The following is a 20,527-nucleotide window of genomic DNA, read 5'->3' as shown; positions in this document are numbered from 1 at the left end:
CGTTGTCATCAAAGACGTTTTCTGAGGAATCATCTGTGCTGTCATTCTGGTTTATCTTCAGCACTTACGAAGTTTCATCAATCGCTGGCTCCTGAACTCTGAGCAGATGATTTTGTAAAGCTACAGTTTTAACAGAATGGTCAAAGGGAATGTTTTTCTCCTTAAGCCAACTAATGGTGTCCTGTTTTCTGGAGTTGATGTTGGTGCTTTGGCAACTTCAACATTGTGGTATTTCGCGTTATAAACCACGAGCACTGAGTTAGAATTTAGATTTGAAATGAGTTTTTCTGATACCCACTGAATATGTGTTGTTTATAATCCCATCATACATTAAATTCATACACTTTATAGAAACAACTGGGAATCAAATTGATGTATTTTGCTATCGCCTACGTTCCACCACTCCTCTCTTTGTCCTACCCACTGCCACTGGCCAAGTGTCTCCACCCCACTCGCACCTCATACTGTACTAATTACCACAGTAATGACAAAAACAAATTTAAATTAAACAAAAAACATGCTTGTACTTCAGAGCAAATTTGGTGAGAGACAAATAATTTGTCTTCTTTACAACAATTGGGTAAGCGAAATTTTGCATACAAAATTCATTAATCAAAAGTGAAGTACGTATATAAAATATTTAAATTTTGTATCTTTGTTAATGATTTTTTAAATACCAGAACTGGCGTCATAATATATTATCCTCACTTGTCATACGGAACTCACCTCTGGGGAAGTTGTCTCCAACAACAATTGTTAAGAGTGTTTAAACTTCAAATAAAGACATTAGAATAATTGCAAGTCTAAATTGTAAAGAGCTGCATAGAAATGGTTTCAGGAGCTCAGGCTGCTGACTTTACTCAGCCCTTATATTCTCGAGGTAATTCTGTACTGCTTCTCAAATCGTATTTTGGTGAGGGGTTCACAAGTAAGGGAGAAGGGTAGTAGCAACTATTAGAATAGAATAGAATAGAATATATCTTTATTGAACATATTCTTAGAGAATAGAACAAAGGTCAGTGTTTATGTCACAATCAGTGTATGAGTCAGTGTATGTAAATTACAAAGCGCTTGTCCTCCACTGAAGGTACTCCTGGACACTGTAGTATGGATGCTCCAGCAGCCAGCTTCTTAAGGAGGCCTTGAAGTTCTTCTCTGGAAGCTTTCTTAGGTAGTCAGGTAGATTGTTAAAGAACATGGCTCCTTTATACGATGGTTTTTTCTCGAACAGAGTCAGATGATGAGGGTCAAGGAGGAAGTTGTTTCTATGTCTGGTGTTGTAGGGGTGGATGTCGCCAGTTCTTGCGTGCCCTATTTTTGTGGCAAATAAGATCGTCTCTAGGATATAGAGTCCTATGATCGTCAGTATTCCTAGATGTCTGAAAGCTGCTCGGCATGAGTCCATTGGTCCTAATCCACTTAGAGTCCTGACAGCCCTTTTTTGTATAACGAGCACCCTTTTAAGATTTCCAATTGTCGTACCTCCCCAGGCTATCAGTCCATATCTGAGATGACATTCAAATAGGGAAAGGTATGCTGTCAAAGCTACTTGAGGGCTACTGATTTGTTTTATTCTTCTCACTGCATACAGGCTACTATTAAGTTTGTGGCAGAGTTGATTGATGTGAGGTTCCCATGAGAGGTTTTGATCAACAGTTAGACCAAGGTACTTTCCTGATTTAATTGTAGTTATTTCTGGGAGCCCGTCATATTGGTTTGGGTTAGGTGTAAAGACTAGCTGTTGGGTCTTTGAGTCATTTAAGACTAAATCATTGAGGTGGCAGTATTGCTTAGCCACATTGTATGCAACAAAAGAGTCTATATCTAGCTGAGATTTGTTCTTATTTGCTAAAATCAAAGCTGTGTCGTCAGCATACATTACGATTTCACAGTGGTTTTGGAGATAATTTGGGAAGTCATTTGTTAGGAGAATGTACAAGACGGGTCCAAGCACGGAGCCTTGAGGTACTCCTCTGCTTACTGGTATTGGCTTGGATTTTACTTTCGTCACAGTGTTTTTCTCCAAGTAAGTAAGTTCTACTACTTGTTCCCTGTTGCTCAAGTAGTATTGACTATGACAGAACAACAGCTTCTGATAAACTCCCACAACAATTCTGTGTCAGACTAATCAGAAGCCTTCCTGGGGTGCTTAAAACATTCAAAATTTCAGTTAACTACAGCTTGTCTAAAACGCCTTGTGTCATCAGGTGTGTTCCACATTGGAAATCCGCATAACATCTGGATCCAGTAATAATGAGTGTGTGAGTGAATGGTACAATTATGTATGTTTGAATGTGTTAGGGATAGAAAATACAAACTGTAATCAAAACGTTATTTTTAACACTATGGTAAATTGGTTATCTAAATATGTTTCATCATACAGAAAGTGCTACAGTTACTTATTTTTAACCGTCAGTAATTTGCGTAATTAGCTGTTGTCAACATATAAACTTAATTATATATTCGGTGGATTTAAGATTCAACTTCAATACACCACTAGTCATGCTATTGTGAAATAATGACACTCCAAGTGTATTTTTAGCACTTCTCTTAATTTTATTCTTTATTTTGTAATAAAATACTCTGACAATATTGGTATTAAGAATAGTTGATAAATCAGTACCGCTAACTATCAAGGTATCGAAGTGTATATTACCAGAGTCAACTGCCCCTAGTAATATGTGATTACCACCGGACTAGTATCATGGGGAAAAAATCATTAAGTACAGTAAATATCTAATGTACATCTAATCTAATCTAATCGCATGCTAATGTACATTATAGTAGTTATATTAAATTATAATATGTCCTATTATGAAAAGATTATTTATCAATTATGATTTGATTCTTCAGAAATTTATACTCACATAATGCTTAAATATTGTACAATCTGGAACACAAAATCGTAAAATATATAAAGCACATTTTAATTACGGGTTTGTGAATAGTGAAATTAAGTATTGAATCGATTAGTATGTCTTGAAATTGAATAGTTTTTAGTAAAAATAGAATTTAAATAGTAAATAAAACTATTCAATTTCAAGACATACTAATCGATTCAATACTAAATGATGAGTTTAAATAATTTGGGATAGTATTCAGTTGAATTTTATAATATAAAAATTGATAACATTGAATTGAAAGTACATAAAAAAATAAAGTAGTGAAAATAATAAGATATTATATAGAAACCTGGTACCAGTCTTTGTAATGGTGGGGTTTTGTAGTTAATCTTAGATTTCCACTAGTTCTTGATGAAATGTTACAAAATGAATTTAAAAGGAAAAAGGAAAAATTGAGCAAATTTTAGATCATACTTAACATTTTTTGCATCTTGCAGTTATGAGAAATTCAAGTTGAGCATTGAATGTTGTACTCTTAATTGGTACCAGTCTGAAGTACCTGATATAAAGCTTTGAGGCTAAATGAGATGAAAACATCCTCTAATCATAGCGTTTTTGTTTCATAAATTGTTTTCCACCGAGTTAGGCTTCACGATGAAACATTATTCTGATATCGAATTGTAACTTAAGACAACTGTTGCAGCCACTGCAACTGCTACTACTCCGATTGGTCCTGCCGCCGGCCTCTTGACCGTGACAGATGCCAGACCTCTGTACCCTCGCACTCAGTACTCCATCTCACGAGCCCATGTCACCCTGGATCCTGCACTTGCCGGTTAATATGCTCACACATCCTTCAACACTAATCTCATAATCATTGCATGAGTTGAGAGCAACTGTTTGATGGATAACCACCACTGGTTGAACACTTAAAATCTCAATAGCAGACACAATTCGTGCTGAGATTGGAAGGACTTTTACTGGCATAAAATACCAGTAAAGGGCCAATATTCATTGGAAATTTTAAATTAAATTTAATGAGTGTGTCAGTGGTATTGCTTGTTTTTAAATGGACAGTTAAATGTTTAAAGAGATTGAGATCGTGAATGGTTTTTAGGCTCAAGTATCCTTCATTAATGACTTAAGAAGTCTTACATTTCTTAAGTTCTTTCTTATAATTTCTCTTAAAAAAGGATCTTAGTGAGATAATAGATAATTGTTAAGAATAGAACTCATATAGAGAAATCAGTCCCAATCCCAAAACCTCTTTACGTTAAATTTATTCACTGGTAGGTTGGGATAAGTAAAACTAGAAAATTAGTGCAGTATACTGGCATTTGGATATTTAAAAATACTTGGATTCGGAACGCTACTTTATGGTGGTGGACTGATGATGTGGTGGAGAGTATACAAATGTGTACCACCCCTGACAATGTGTCAAGACGGGCAAGAGAAAAGGGACTATTTTTCGATGTATCGGAATACTCCAAAACTGTCTAGAAATAATTTGTTTGTAGCATTGCATAGCTATAAATGGGAGCAAGTTATTTCAGTTATTTGTGATTGTAATATCATTCGAAGTTCCCAATTTATTACACAAACCACGTATAAAATGCAAGGACAAAATTTAAGATTGTACTCTTAAGTTATAGATCCTTTGAAGTATACTTACAGTGATATGTGACTTTTGCAGCAGCAGAGAGTCCTATTATACAGAGTGGTGGCGGTGGCTATGAAAGTGTGGCAGGTTCGGGTGCCCCTGTTCCTGCCCCCACTCAGACTTCCACCTATGGGTCAGTATTACACTTATTTATTCCTTATATGTAGAAGGTAATTTCATGAGTTATCTGCTATGTGATATTTATTTTCTCTCCCGTTCATAACCCTTTAAGGAGTATGGACGTCATATGACGTCTCCTTTTGATAGGCTACAATGAGTAATGGATGAAATCCAAAAAATACCAAAAGGAGTAAAAAATTCAAATCTTTAAAATCTCTTAAAAAATGTTTATTTGCATTTTAAAGCTTAATACAAAAGGACTACGTGTTCTACAAGTCAATATTTCAGTACTTTTCAAAATCAAATGTCTTATTTCCTCACTACGACAGACTCGTTCAATATTGATGCCATTTGGACAACAGTAACAAACTAGATGGTTGCTCAACAAATATGTCACTCTCACAAGATAAATATGGCCACAGTATGCAGTATACAAGGAATGCCTAGTATAATGTGGCGGTATATTCTGACAGCAAAGCGATGCATGCGCGACGCAACCTTGAGTCAGTGGCTTCTACAGGGTGGCTATCGCGATCTGGTGGTAAAATCAGATTACAAGTGAATGCGAGCACAAACAAGGAAGTTAAGTATGTTGCCGATAGATGGAACCACTTTACAGAGTAATCTACCTAAAGGCAATCAGTTATAGCAATGCATTTACGATAATACAAAAATACAGGGGCTAAACGTCATATGACGTCCTTACTCATTATGTGGAGTTTACACTCACTCCTTAAAGGGTTAAATATTAATTACTTATAACACACTAAACACAAATAGCCAAAAGTGAAATATAATTACAAATTATTTTAGAAACTATAAAAATAATGAATTTTATTTTTTAAATAAAACTAAGATTAAGACCGTAATGATAGTGTGACTGTAATTAAATTATTTAGAGATAGCTTTTTAACATCATTTTTTACTTTTACATTTTCAACCTCATTAAATCTTTTTTACCTGCAAAAATTAATTGTTTAATGTCAAGACTATAGATTTTTTAAAGTTATTTGTGTTTTTTATCAAAATTTATCAGATATAACCCACTAACTAGCCACAAAGCAGGGAAATGCAGTGTCTAGCATGTAAAGAAAAAACATTTTTGCTTTATATTGGCATCATTTGTCTGATATATTCATTGTCTAGGAACCTAACTATGAACAGTGTCTCAACCTTGACCTCCTGGGGAAATCTTTTGTATTGTGGAAACAGGGAAATGCAATGTCAAGTATGTAAAGGAGAAAATATGTGCCATATTTTGGCACTCTATTGTACATATACATTTTCTAAAACCCTTACTACAGACAATCTGTTATCGATGTTATATTTATGTTTGTTACTGTCAAGGATATCATAATTTCAGTCATTTGAAACACAGAGATAAAAGAAAATGTTATTGTAAAATATATATTTATACAGGCACTAGAAATTGTTTTATTTCTATCGGCTAGTTAAATAATCCGGGCATGTCCCTAAAAAAATACTTTATAGCTTTACTAAGCATAACACCTTCTAACTGATTGCAACTATTGCAGCATGGTCAGAACTCAGAATAATGTTTTCATATAGTACTTTACGGGGGGGGGGGGGGTACTGTGGCGGTCCTTGCGGGAAGTGCCACCTTCTTTCGCAGTATTCACTGACGTATCTTCACTCGCCTTCTTTTCTTCAGCACCGTCCAGCTTCTCCGTTACCTTAGATGAGAGGGAAAGGAAGGTATCTAGCATGTGTTTTGATCTCTGTAATAAGTCGTCTTTCTTCTCCGCTGTGTCTTTATCCCAGTCCAGATCCACAGGTATACGCTCCACTCGCAAGTAAAGATGCCAAAGGCGGGCAGAAAGTTTTCGATATTCATTGTCTTTTGTATTTCCTTCATAATCTTCAACTAGCTCTGACAGGTCATTGAATTTTTCCTCACATTCTTCAAGTTCGGTTTCAGCATTTAGATTACTGATAACGTCTTCCTTAATCTCAACATTATCAAGAAAAGCTTGAGAGAGCCTGGATCTCAATTGATTTGCATTTCCTGTAGTAGCTAAACCTCTAAGTTTCAACTCATATTCATTTTCATGACGACGTAAATAATATGCATTCATGGTGACAGCAGAAACCAAATTCCAAAGTGAAAAACGAACACTCACACAATTAAAGAAAAGATAATAGAGGTGTAACAGTCAGTAAACAAAACCACTAATAATTACGAGTACCGACAAAAGTGTTGCAATATACAACAAGTTAACCAACCATAATGTCCATATCAATCACCATCAGAACAAAAAAAAATTCACAAATATATGATATAGTCCCCACACAAGCCAGGCCCCACGTTGACAGCGCCAAATGTAGCGGTCCCAGTTTGCTCAGTCTAGGGGGTGGGAAGGGTAGGTGTGGTTTTCACAAGTTAACGGCGTAGTAGAGTTAACTGTTAACGGTACTATCCGAGGGCGCCACCTTGTTTCCAGTAGTAGTGTGGTAGGAGAACGGAGTCAGAACAAGGAAAAGACCCGTTACTGAATGATGTTGTAAAATTAATGACCTTATAACCAACCAAAGTAAGAGTGAGTTAAATACAAGGTAAATTTAAGAAAAGGAAATACATGTAAGAAAGCTAAACTCATTCAATGTAATCATTAAGTTTATACCGACTGAGGGTACAGGTAACCCTTAGATTTATCAATACAATATACCCTAAACACCAGTAATTATACACTAAACAACATTACCTTGGCCGGCCACTAGTACTTCTGGTATTTTACCCATAGATATCAATCAAACAATACTTACATAAACTAGACACATATTTACACAAAGCACATTAAACATCAATATTTATCCAATAAAGAAAGATATTTATAAGTAATTATTCAACTACGTAGATCACAACCATACGCCTCCGTAAGGGCTCACGGTCAGGGAGGAAGGCACAGTAGCAGGTATAGCACGGGCACTGGGTAGGTAGTGGTACGCAGACCTATGTGGAGGCACACAAACCGCTCCCGAACAAATCCCTTGGCAACAATCCAGTAATGGGCCAGGAAGGGAGCAATGTAGGTAAAGACAATATAAATAACCTCGTGGAGACTCAATTTCCAACTGAACAATCTTCAAACTATCGCCATGAGAGAGAGAGAGTAAGCCTCGTGAAGCCTAACAGTCAGTAACAAAGTCCAACAGGAAGTAGGAGTCAATTGTTGTTTGGCCAGCTGGAGCTGCAGCTGATATGGATTTTCCAGGTTGATCAGGCCTGTCTGCCAAAGTTAATAAAATCTAACTCTTACTCTCTGTTATAAAATTTAAGGTTCACAAAAAAAAAATTGTTACACCACCCCCTCTCTCATGAGAAAATTTCCCAAATTTTCATCCGTTACTGAAGATAAGGTTTTAAGTCCGAGGTATGCCAGGTGCCCATGAATTGCCCATCTTCTGATTGGAGCTGATAGGTCACTGGAGATATTTTCTTCTTAATTCGGTAAGGCCCAACAAATTTTTGAAAGAGTTTGGATGACTTGTAGTTGACTGCATCCGCTTGGGTGAAGTTCCTCTTCCATACAAGTTGACGTTCTTTAAACTGCTGCTCTCTCCTCCGCAGGTTGTATCGTTTAGCATTAATCTCATGTGCCCTCTTCATCCTTTCTTTGATCTCCTTAAAAACTTCATTCAAGCACGTCAGTTTCTGGAGGTGATCACCTGCATCGGAAAGCTGAGGCAAATCTTCTTCACCAAGATTCCCAGATCCCTCACCCGATAAGTTGATCTCATGTCCGAATACTAGAAAGGCTGGAGATTGACCAGTGGTCTCATGTACTGCCGTTCATAGGGCACACCCAATCTGAGGTAACTTAATATCCCAATTGCGGTGATTATCCCCAACATAAGATCTCAACATGTTCCCTATAGTTCGGTTCACCCGCTCCGTTGGGTTTGCTTGAGGATGATGACTAGGAGTGTAGATAGTCTTCACTTTATATTCCTTGAGCAAATCTCGAAATGGTTGACCAATGAATTCAGATCCATTGTCGCAAATCACAATGTTAGGAACCCCATATACCAAGAATACATCTTCCTCCAAATGTTTAGCAACAAGTCTTGCAGTTGCTGCTCTTAATGGAAACAGAAGGGTATACCTGCTGAAGTAATCCACCACTACCATCAGGTACTTGTAACCTCTTGATGATCTTACAAAAGGTCCCATCAGATCCAGACTTATTGTCTGCCACGGTCGGTCCACTACTCTCTGAGACCTCATAAGTCCTGCTGGCTTTAAGGTAGCCGACTTAGCTTGCTGACACACCCTACAGCGAGAGACATATGTTGCGGTGTCCTTCCTCATCTTAGGCCAATAGTACTTCTGTAAGAGTCTGTGGTAGGTTTTATACGTGCCCAAGTGTCCAGATGTAGGAGCGTCATGAAATTGTTTGAAGAGTTTCCCACGCTGATCCTTGGGTACAACTAGCTTCCAATCTTCTTGCTCATCACCAACCGAAGTAGATGAAGGGACACACTTCCAGAGCTGATTATCGACAACTTTCCATGAAGAGTAAAGGTCAGGTTTTTCTTTTACTGAGTCGATCATCTTCAGATACCACTTGTCCCCAATCGGAAAACAGTTAGTGAGGGAATCAACGATAAATTCTGCAGGTACAGATTCTAATGGGTTCCTAGATAAAAGATCCGGAACGACGTGTTCTTTACCTTTGCGATGCAGCAAAGTGAAGTTAAAAGGTTGAAGACGTAATGCCCACCGTGCCAATCTTCCTTGAGGATCTTTTAAATTATGAAGCCATAACAAACTGTGATGGTCAGTTACAACAACAAAGTGAACTCCTTCTACATAAGGGCGGAACTTTTCAATTGACCAAATGACGGCCAAACACTCCCGCTCTGTAGCAGAAAACTTTTGCTCAGTTTTGCTCAACGTCCGACTTGCATAGGCAATCACATTTTCTCCTTCCTCTGACATCTGGGAGAGTACCGCTCCAACACCAACAGCCGAAGCGTCACAAGAAATGGTAAATTCCTTCCCAAAGTCCGGGCAAGAAAGGATTGGAGATTTTACAAGGTTACCCTTTATATCTTCAAAAGCATCCTGAGCTTCAATGGTCCACTTAAAGTTGTTATGTTTCCTCAGCATTGAAGTAAGAGGATAAAGACGAGAGGCAAAATTTGGGATAAACCTCCGATACCAACTTGCAGTACCGCAGAATGCACGGACTTCCTTCACTGAGCGAGGGGTAGGAATTTCCAAAATGGCTTTCACCTTTTCAGGGTCAACTCTCAGGCCATTAGCATCGACAATATAGCCCAAATATCGAAGTTCAGGTTGGCAAAATCGACACTTGTCTTGATTTAAGGTTAGATTAGCTGCTGCTAGCCGCTTGAAGACTTCTTCCAGAATTTCAAGATGTTTCTCAAAGGTCTGTGTGACTATTATTACGTCATCAAGGTAGATAAAGACAAAAGGTTCCAAGTCCATCCCTAATATATTATCAACCAATCGTTGCCAGGTGGCTGGTGCATTGTGGAGTCCAAATGGGAGAACATTAAAGTGGAAAAGACCTCTTCCTTGGATTGTAAAGGCAGTTTTCTCTTTACTTGAAGCTTCAAGGGGAATCTGCCAGTAAGCGCTTTTGATATCCAACGCAAACAAGTATTGGGCATCCCTTAAGCGATCCAAAATCGAAGTGACATGAGGTAAGGGGTAAGCATCTCTGCAAGTGACTGAGTTGACTTTCCGGAAATCGACGCAAAACCTTTGGCCACCATCAGGTTTGTCCACAAGTATGATTGGGGAGGACCAAGCACTTCTTGAAGGTTCTACAACACCCTGTTCAATCATTTTATCAAGTTCGGCATACACAAGCTGCAATCTAGCGGGAGACATGGGATAGTAGCGTTGCTTTATGGGAGAAGCATCTCCAGTGTCAATTTTATGCTGCACTAAATGGGTTCTTCCTAATTTCTCTCCTTGATTGCAAAAGTACTTCTCCAAAAGATTATTTAAGTCTTCCCTTTGTGACGTAGTCAATACGGTAGAGTCTTGTAGACCAATTGCACATATCTGGCCTCGTGTTGGTGGGTTCTCAGAAAATTCCCAGGACTTCTCATAGGCGTCCATAACAATATGCATAGCATTCCAAAAATCTATCCCCAAAATAAATGTTTGAGATAGAGAAGGTACAACAATGACAGATAAATGTTTTGTTTTATGAGCGAGAGTAATAGGAATGTTGGCTCTTCCAATAATCTTATGTTTCTGGTGGTCAGCAGTTTCTACAAATTGGTTGGACAATGGCCGAATTTTTGCCGGGAACTTATCAAAAATCCACATCAGGTCTCTTCCGATCACTGTATTTGAAGCTCCAGAATCTAACAATGCTTTGCAACTAAATCCAAAAATTCGAATTGGTAGATAAGGTCGCGGATCATTAGCGGAAGTTTCAATCAGAAAATTTATACCTTTAGGCAATGAAGCCAAATCACAATTGGACAACTTATTGGTTGACGGTAAATGAGATAAGGGAGGTACTCCTAAGATGCCCGAGGAGGCTCCCTTCGTACCCCGTTTTTTTTTAATACACTTAGGACAGGTTGTTTTGCGATAACCAGCATGCCCACAGCCATAGCAGAAAAGTTGCCTCTCTTTAGGACAATTACTGTACATGTGGCCTTCCTCACCACAATTCCAACATTTGGACTTCCTTGGGGCAAAACTCGTAGGTTTATTAAGTGCATGAACTTGATGATTTGAGGAATTCTTGCGATTATCAGTGCGAGAGTAAGCTAGATCAGGTTCTAAGATGGTGCCTGGCCTAGGAGGAGGCCTACTATTTGTAGTTCTCAATCTTCCCAGCTCAGCCTTACGTCCCATTTGTCGGAGTTCATCAATAGAAGAGATCACAAACATACAGAGTTTGTCCTGCAAATAATGATTTAGATTCTTAAGAATCTGACGAAGCCTGATGGGTTCCGGAATTGGATTTGACAAACGACCATAAAGACCCTCCATAGAAGCAATGAAAAGATCAAAGTTCCCATCTCCGTACACAATTGCTCCCAGGAATTGACTCTGCCCACGGTCGACCGATACCAAATTAAAGCGTTGCCGGTAAATAAATCAACTGCTGACCTAAAAAGTTGAGCTTCAGAAACTCCGCGAGCATGACGAAGTTCCTCAACCCGCTGCAAAAATGCACCACTGCTCTGGCCAGGACCATTACTAAACTGTAAACCCCATTTGAAGACTGGTATAGGCTTTGCAGTTTCTGCCTCTATACATGACTCATCAGGTTTCAGTTTCCTATTTCCAACCATAGTAGATTTTCCTTGTCCAGCATGTCCAAGAGAGGGGAAGGTGCTTTTCTTGTGCGATATTCTTCCGATTTACATTTCCTTGAGAGGGTGGAGTTTCTGTATTGGTACCTTGGGAAGTGCCACCTTCTTTCGCAGTATTCACTGACGTATCTTCACTCGCCTTCTTTTCTTCAGCACCGTCCAGCTTCTCCGTTACCTTAGATGAGAGGGAAAGGAAGGTATCTAGCATGTGTTTTGATCTCTGTAATAAGTCGTCTTTCTTCTCCGCTGTGTCTTTATCCCAGTCCAGATCCACAGGTATACGCTCCACTCGCAAGTAAAGATGCCAAAGGCGGGCAGAAAGTTTTCGATATTCATTGTCTTTTGTATTTCCTTCATAATCTTCAACTAGCTCTGACAGGTCATTGAATTTTTCCTCACATTCTTCAAGTTCGGTTTCAGCATTTAGATTACTGATAACGTCTTCCTTAATCTCAACATTATCAAGAAAAGCTTGAGAGAGCCTGGATCTCAATTGATTTGCATTTCCTGTAGTAGCTAAACCTCTAAGTTTCAACTCATATTCATTTTCATGACGACGTAAATAATATGCATTCATGGTGACAGCAGAAACCAAATTCCAAAGTGAAAAACGAACACTCACACAATTAAAGAAAAGATAATAGAGGTGTAACAGTCAGTAAACAAAACCACTAATAATTACGAGTACCGACAAAAGTGTTGCAATATACAACAAGTTAACCAACCATAATGTCCATATCAATCACCATCAGAACAAAAAAAAATTCACAAATATATGATATAGTCCCCACACAAGCCAGGCCCCACGTTGACAGCGCCAAATGTAGCGGTCCCAGTTTGCTCAGTCTAGGGGGTGGGAAGGGTAGGTGTGGTTTTCACAAGTTAACGGCGTAGTAGAGTTAACTGTTAACGGTACTATCCGAGGGCGCCACCTTGTTTCCAGTAGTAGTGTGGTAGGAGAACGGAGTCAGAACAAGGAAAAGACCCGTTACTGAATGATGTTGTAAAATTAATGACCTTATAACCAACCAAAGTAAGAGTGAGTTAAATACAAGGTAAATTTAAGAAAAGGAAATACATGTAAGAAAGCTAAACTCATTCAATGTAATCATTAAGTTTATACCGACTGAGGGTACAGGTAACCCTTAGATTTATCAATACAATATACCCTAAACACCAGTAATTATACACTAAACAACATTACCTTGGCCGGCCACTAGTACTTCTGGTATTTTACCCATAGATATCAATCAAACAATACTTACATAAACTAGACACATATTTACACAAAGCACATTAAACATCAATATTTATCCAATAAAGAAAGATATTTATAAGTAATTATTCAACTACGTAGATCACAACCATACGCCTCCGTAAGGGCTCACGGTCAGGGAGGAAGGCACAGTAGCAGGTATAGCACGGGCACTGGGTAGGTAGTGGTACGCAGACCTATGTGGAGGCACACAAACCGCTCCCGAACAAATCCCTTGGCAACAATCCAGTAATGGGCCAGGAAGGGAGCAATGTAGGTAAAGACAATATAAATAACCTCGTGGAGACTCAATTTCCAACTGAACAATCTTCAAACTATCGCCATGAGAGAGAGAGAGTAAGCCTCGTGAAGCCTAACAGTCAGTAACAAAGTCCAACAGGAAGTAGGAGTCAATTGTTGTTTGGCCAGCTGGAGCTGCAGCTGTTTAATAGCCAGCTGATATGGATTTTCCAGGTTGATCAGGCCTGTCTGCCAAAGTTAATAAAATCTAACTCTTACTCTCTGTTATAAAATTTAAGGTTCACAAAAAAAAATTGTTACAGTACCCAAAAAATACTCAAAATTATTTTGTTAAAGCTATATATTTTTTAATTTTTTACTTAAAATACTGTAACCCTTCAAAGTACTCTTCTTTACAACTTATACATTTGTCCCACCAATGTTTCCACTGTTTGAAACATTTTTTGTACTCATCTTTAGAAATGACTAACAACTCGTCCCTCATTTTTTTCTTGACCTCTTCGATGTTGTCAAATCGGTATCCTTTCATGTGCCTTTTTATGCGTGGAGATAATAAAAAGTCACACAATGCCAGGTCAGGTGAGTAAAGTGCGTGGGGCAGCGGAACCATGCCATTTTTAGCCAAAAACTGTCTAACAGAGAAAATGGTCAACTCGATGTTCCTTTTGATTGTCAGTCAAAAACCAAGGTACAAACTTGGCAGCAACCCTTTTCATTCCCAAATCTTCCGTTAAAATTCGCTGAACCGAGCTCCAAGATAACCCACTAATTTCTGACTGTTGACCAATTGTTTGTCGACGGTCTGTGAGCACAAGCTGTTGAATTTTTTAAATATTTTCTTTGATTCGGGTAGTTAATGGACATCCAGAACAAGTTTTTTTTTCAACAATTAACATTTCATCATTTGAGCAAACCACTTGTACACTGATTTTTTTCCCCCTTAGCGTCATCTTGGTATGCTGTTTTCAACATTAAAATAGTTTCAGCTGCATTTTTACCGAGTAGAAAACAAATTTGTTCACAGCTTCACATATTCACTTCAACTTCCCATCATAAAAAACAAAACAAGATCAAAACAGCACTAGCCTTTGCTAGCCTTTGTCTTTACAATCACTGCAGATGAACGGAACAAGCCAGATTGACAATAAAGGTGGCACTGAACTGGCTGTGAGTTGGACTATTCATGCCTAGTGGCAGAAATGTGTACTACACAAGCTCCGCCCACGGCAATGCTATTCCAGTTTCTTTTGGGTACTCCCCTCGTATAGATAATATTGGCTATTATTGTTACTTATAAATTTAATAGAAATATCATTTCATAACACATGAAAAATATATATTTTAACTATATAACATATCACAGTGTTTATTAAATAGATATATTTACTTATATTACACAATGTGTACAGAGTGACAGGGGAGGGTACAGGCAGCTTGGGGAAGCGACTTCAAGGCCACCCACTGAAGAGTTTCAGTGTACCAGCACCCCCACCCCAGTCCGCCCCTTCCACACCACAGCAGAAACATGTTGGTAAGTGATATTGTTGTATGTAACTATATCCACATAAAAGTTTGGTGAAACATACGACTGCGTAGAATATGAGTGCGTTTGGACACGCTCGGTAGATCAGTAGATCTTCAAACTACAATTGTGGTAAGGTTAACAATACGGTTGAAAATCATTCAAAATCTAAAAACTTTTAATTACAAGATTTTGTATGGTGATTTTTTATTCACACATGTATAGGTTACAAGTATCAAGGTAAATGTATATATTCCCATTACATGAGTATATACAATATTGCTTAACATTTATAAAACAAAAGAAACTGTGGCAATAACTGACGGAGATTGGCCCTGTGGGCTTCTTTGCAGTAAGTTACATCAATAATACATGTATGCATATCTCAATCATATACATTGAAAAAATGCATAATAATACTTTATAGTATTTTATTTTACAAAATAAATCTTGAAATGAATACAAGGATGTGCCTTATAGGTAATTGTTTGCGTAATCATTTTAATTTTTCTTAATTTTGCTCACTTATTATATTAAGAGGAAAATTAAACAAAAATGTTGGGCTAATTAAACCAGTTTTCTTTTCATAAAACTTCAGTCTATGCTGTTCAACATACGTACTTCGCCTTGTATTGTAATAATAACAATTCAAAATATTAATAGAATTTTTATTTTCCTACATATTTTTTTATAAATATGCTGATCATACAAAATATAATTTTTACAGAGAACTGTGTGTGTGTGTGTGTGTGTGTGTGCGTGCGTGCGTGCGTGCGTGCGTGCGTGCGTGCGTGCGTGCGTGCGTGTGGACTAAATTTGATGGGTGACATTGTTCATCCGTGGTTTCATTTACAATATACATAAGATTACAATAATCTTATCAAAATATTACATGAATCACACAGAGGTAACAATCAATACAGAGTACCAATCCGACAGAACATAACTAATAAGTTATCTCACAGACGAACGGATTTCTATTTGACTTCTTGACCCCAAAATCAGGGAGTTATTCCCTGAACTAAGAGAATGCCAAATGCCAAGTTTGAAGTTCCTAGGACCTTTCCATTAATAGTCATAAGTTATGTCATCTTTATTGCATATTAAAATACATTCCTACAGAACAGGTGCATTGTCAATGAATATATGCTAAAATATAAATATAAATGAAGTATATAGCAAAGAGACTAACTAGATAATAAAATATACTGGCTAGGTTTTTAAACTTTATAGGGCAATACATTAAAATACTGTACAAAAAGACATAAAGAATAAATAAATTACATATAAAATAAATACTGTGCTTATAAACTAGTAAAACAAAATTCCAACACTTGTTAAAGGACAGATTTGTAGATTTGCTCTTGAAGTAAAAGCAAAAAATTCTTGACCACTATAAAAGCAGTAGCAGGATAGAAAAGCCAGAATCTGTCTCTCAAAATTTGTAAAAGATGTGTCCTTTATGTAAATTGAGAAATTATTAACCAGAATGATGCAGGTGTAATATGTAAATTTGTCATAAAAGTTGGTTTTATGTAGTGTATCAAAGACGAATTTCAAGTAACATGGGAATTTGTATGGTTCCTACTTAAAAATATGTTGAAATTACTTCTGACAACCACATTGATATATAAACAGGGAAGAAAGGGGTAAAATTTTTAGATTTTTAAACATTTTCCTGGACGGGTCTTGAAGCCAGTGCCAGTCAGAACTCTGATGACTTTTTTATCTAGAAGACTCAATGGAGGTGCCCCAGAAAATCAAACCATATAATATAATATAGTAAGGAATAAGCAAACTACACTTGGCAGAGAGTTAGATGCTAGTGATTAAGATTAAATTCAACAACTTTAAAAAGAGTTACAATTGAGAAGAAAGCTTTGCTGAGTTTAGGAAGTAAGGAACCAATATACTGGGGCCAAGTGAGAGAATCATCGATTAACAAGCCAAGAAATTTAGTACAGGTAACAGTGTTGACGTCAGATTGTATATATGAAGAATCAGCCTGAGGAGTCTTGCAATGATTTAAATGAAGATTTATAAAATTTGATTTACTAGGACTTAGTTTTAAGCTATTTGCATTGCACCAGGAATTGATTTGTTGGATACTTTGAATTAAGGAGTGATGAAGCACATTTATGTCACTTGCTGAGGAAACTATGGAATTGTATATCAAACTATATCATATTTGGAAACTATATCAGCATAGTACATGAGAATTTGTACTTTGGACACAAGTTCCGGGAGATCATTGCAATAGAAAAGAAACAGGAGTGGGCCAAGAATTTACTCTTGAGGGACACCAGACATGACTTTTTTATAGCTGCTTTGAACATCATCATTTACAGCCACCCTTTGTTGACAGTTCATTAAAAATTACTGTAACCAGCTCAGGGCAACTATGCCAATGCCACAGAGTTTGTTTACCCAGCATTACTTTGAAATCGACATAATCAAAGGCTTTGAATAGGTCACAGAAAACACCAACAGCAAAGTTTGATCCATCCAGAGCCTTCGAAAGCGAAACTGAAAAGGGAATAAGATGTTGCTTTTAAGATAATCACAGAGTCTTTTGAAGGTGATCTTCTTGAATACCTTTGAAAAGCTTGACTGAATAGAAATTGGTCTGTAATTATCAACAGTATGTATGTGTTTCTGTTTTGGAACTGGCTTACGACTAAAAATTTCAAAAGATCTGCGATATTGCCACTACTCATCCCAGCCAGCTGTTTTTTTTGTTGTAAGGATCTAATAATATCAACCACCTCTTTTTCAGGTGTGAAATGAAATCCGTTCAATGTGTCCTTGTTTTTGTTGCATGTAACATAAAACTTATGACTTCATCAACATCTGAAACTACATTTAACCTATTACTAATATCACAGAAGTAGGAATTTAAAATTGATGCCATTTCATTTTTATCACTAACAATTTGGTAATTGAAAACAATCTTATATAGTTTGTTTCTGCATTTTTCTTTTCGAGTTTCCATTGCTGTTACCTCCCAAACCACTTTTACTTTATTCTTGGATTCTTTAATATAATTACCTTTATAACTAAGATTAGCTTTTCTCACACTTTTTACTCGTTGTAATATTTATGATGCTCCAATTCAGTCCATTCGATAAAACTTGACACCACACAATGCAGAACCTGTTACAGACTCCTGGTTCTATCCCGTACTCATCCATAAATCTCTGACTCTTGTTGTTTACTGTTTTAGTGACAGTGCGGCCCCAAGGTTCTAGTCCCTACAAGAAGGCTGGACACTATACAACGCAGGGTCAGGCACAGTCACCTGCCCCTACAAAAACACGACCTTCTACTCTAGATGATTCACCTAAACTACAAGTAAGTATTATTTTTAACACGATCTTTAAAAACCCCATGAGCTTAAATTATTTTGTGCACAATTTCTATTTCCTTGTATGATAGTTTGGAGATTTTATTTCTTTTAGGGTTGTATCAGCCGAGATAGGTCGGTTAGTGGCGGTTGATGTTGCAAGCAGATAGTAGGGTTTGCTTGAGTTGACTGTGGAAAGTTTTTAGTGTTCCAATAGGTTCTTTCATACAAATATTGACCGGTTGGTAAGGGAGGGAACAAATACTCATTTTTGTGTAACTTCTGGAGGTTTGTATTTTTTTTAAACCTAGTAATATGTAAATGTAGTCTTGTCCTGACTTCTAGAATTGCCTGATATCTATCTTGGACTATGTTAGGCAATCTGAAGTCTGTCCACTTTTTTACTTTACGTAATGTTGTGCGCCACATTAAATACACTGTGTACCGGGATTGTAGATTTATTTTCCTCTTGGGACAAACCTCTCATATCACTTAGTCCTAAAAGCACCTTGCGCTGCTTCCGGGGTGACCGGATATTCAGAATAGGTAAGGTTAGAGTTAGAGGTCATATCCTTTTGAGATCTATGAAAAAGGAATTTAAGCACTATTCTCAGTAACGTCTCCTTGGAAGAAAGGAAAGCCAGCTCTGAACCAGCCTTTCCAGCCAAAGCAGGCAGGGGCTGGCACACCCTTTCGTCTAAGCTTTCTACCCATCTAGCTAGTTTTTTTTTTTTTAACTCCAAATTATGTCTATTCAAAACCACTTGGTTCCGAGTATTATAGCAGTGATTTGTGTCAAATAGAAATATTGTGATGTTCTTTGACATAGGTACTTTATTATTTCCAAGGTGTATAAACTATAATCCATAAGGATTTTAAGCTTTGCAAATAATTGTTTTACTGTGAATATTTTTTTTAATGAAGCATTACTCTCATGGCCTTTTTTTGTTTACCAAGAATTTTATCTAAGTTATATTTATAAGAGGTTCCATATATACATACTCCCTATAATAATTTTGAATGTATTAAAAGAATGATAAAGTGTTAGAGAGGGCTTCTTAGCCCTAACTTCGCCTGGTAAAATAAGACATTCTTTACTTTTTACTTTTTATAAATGGTTTTAAAGTGGCCAAATCACATATTTTTGACCTTTCCATAATGTGGATTACATTGCACTCATTACATGCTCATCATGATTTGTCCAAGTTAAATTACCAGCAATTGTTGTCAGTCCTAAAAATGTTGTCTGATTTGTTCTAGCTAACGAGTTCTGGTCACTTTTTGTATCCAAGTAGTTCTTTTTTTTTTCGTTTTGCTTAGTTGAAAAATATACAAAATTAAAGTTTTGTAGCACATTTTTGTCATTTAAGAAAGATTTTATATTTGAAAAAATCTATATTAGCCGGTTTCTATGACATTAACTTTCCTTTAATAATTAGGTTAGTATCATCTGCATATAAACACATAGAATTCTACTAACTTTCTTTGGCAGACCTCTTAGATAGCATAAAAATAGTAAAGGAACTGATATGGATCCCTGAGGTACTCTATTGCTTTACAGTTTGATATTTGCAATTTTATCTTCTTAAGTGTTTACAATACTAAGAATCATTTACATTTTCAATTTAAACATATTGCTGCTTATTATTTCAATAAGAGAAAACCCAAGTAAATTCTTTTGATTGTATTCTATAACGTTTACCTTTTCAGTTAATATGGGGTGAGATACTCTGTCAAAGGCATGGGAGAGATCAAGAAAAATGCCTACTACTTTATCTCCTCTGTCTATTGCATCAACAATGTTTGGAATAAATAAAACCCCTGCGGTTACAGTTGATTTAATTGGCCTGAATCCATGCTGCTCCTTGCCCACTAAATTATTTGATGCCAGGTAGTTGAGCAGTTCAATATAGACTATTCTTTCAAATATTTTTGAAAACGATAGAAGCATGAAACTGTAATGTAATATATAATGTCTTTGACAGTTTTCTTTTTAAGTTAGTGATGTGCCGATCCTGGGCTTCCATAGAGTTACCCAGATTTAAGTAACACATCGGATTTTGCTGTTCTCGATGTAGGTTCAAGTGGAAGGTATAAACCAGCCGGAAGTGAACCCTCCTGGGTCTGAATTGTAGATACTGAGTCTAATATTGAATTCTAGGAATAGACTCCCGGTAACATGTATAGTATG

At 37.0% G+C, this 20,527-nt stretch overlaps 1 protein-coding gene across 4 annotated transcripts in view; it reads left to right on the top strand.

Annotated features, from left to right (window-relative positions):
• LOC124368665 (neogenin) overlaps positions 1-20,527 on the top strand; it is a 124,545-nt gene that overhangs the window by 94,314 nt on the left and 9,704 nt on the right. For 3 of the 4 annotated variants that reach the window (XM_046825934.1, XM_046825933.1, XM_046825931.1), the window contains 4 exons: positions 3,547-3,678; positions 4,537-4,636; positions 14,881-15,002; positions 18,217-18,344. In XM_046825934.1, coding sequence (XP_046681890.1) covers positions 3,547-3,678; positions 4,537-4,636; positions 14,881-15,002; positions 18,217-18,344 — 482 coding nt within the window. The remainder of the gene's footprint in view (positions 1-3,546; positions 3,679-4,536; positions 4,637-14,880; positions 15,003-18,216; positions 18,345-20,527) is intronic. The other variant, XM_046825932.1, reaches the window with a different exon arrangement.

Source organism: Homalodisca vitripennis, chromosome X (assembly GCF_021130785.1).
Source record: "Homalodisca vitripennis isolate AUS2020 chromosome X, UT_GWSS_2.1, whole genome shotgun sequence".
Lineage (NCBI taxonomy): Eukaryota > Metazoa > Arthropoda > Insecta > Hemiptera > Cicadellidae > Homalodisca > Homalodisca vitripennis.
This window is presented reverse-complemented; position numbering and strand designations above follow the sequence as displayed.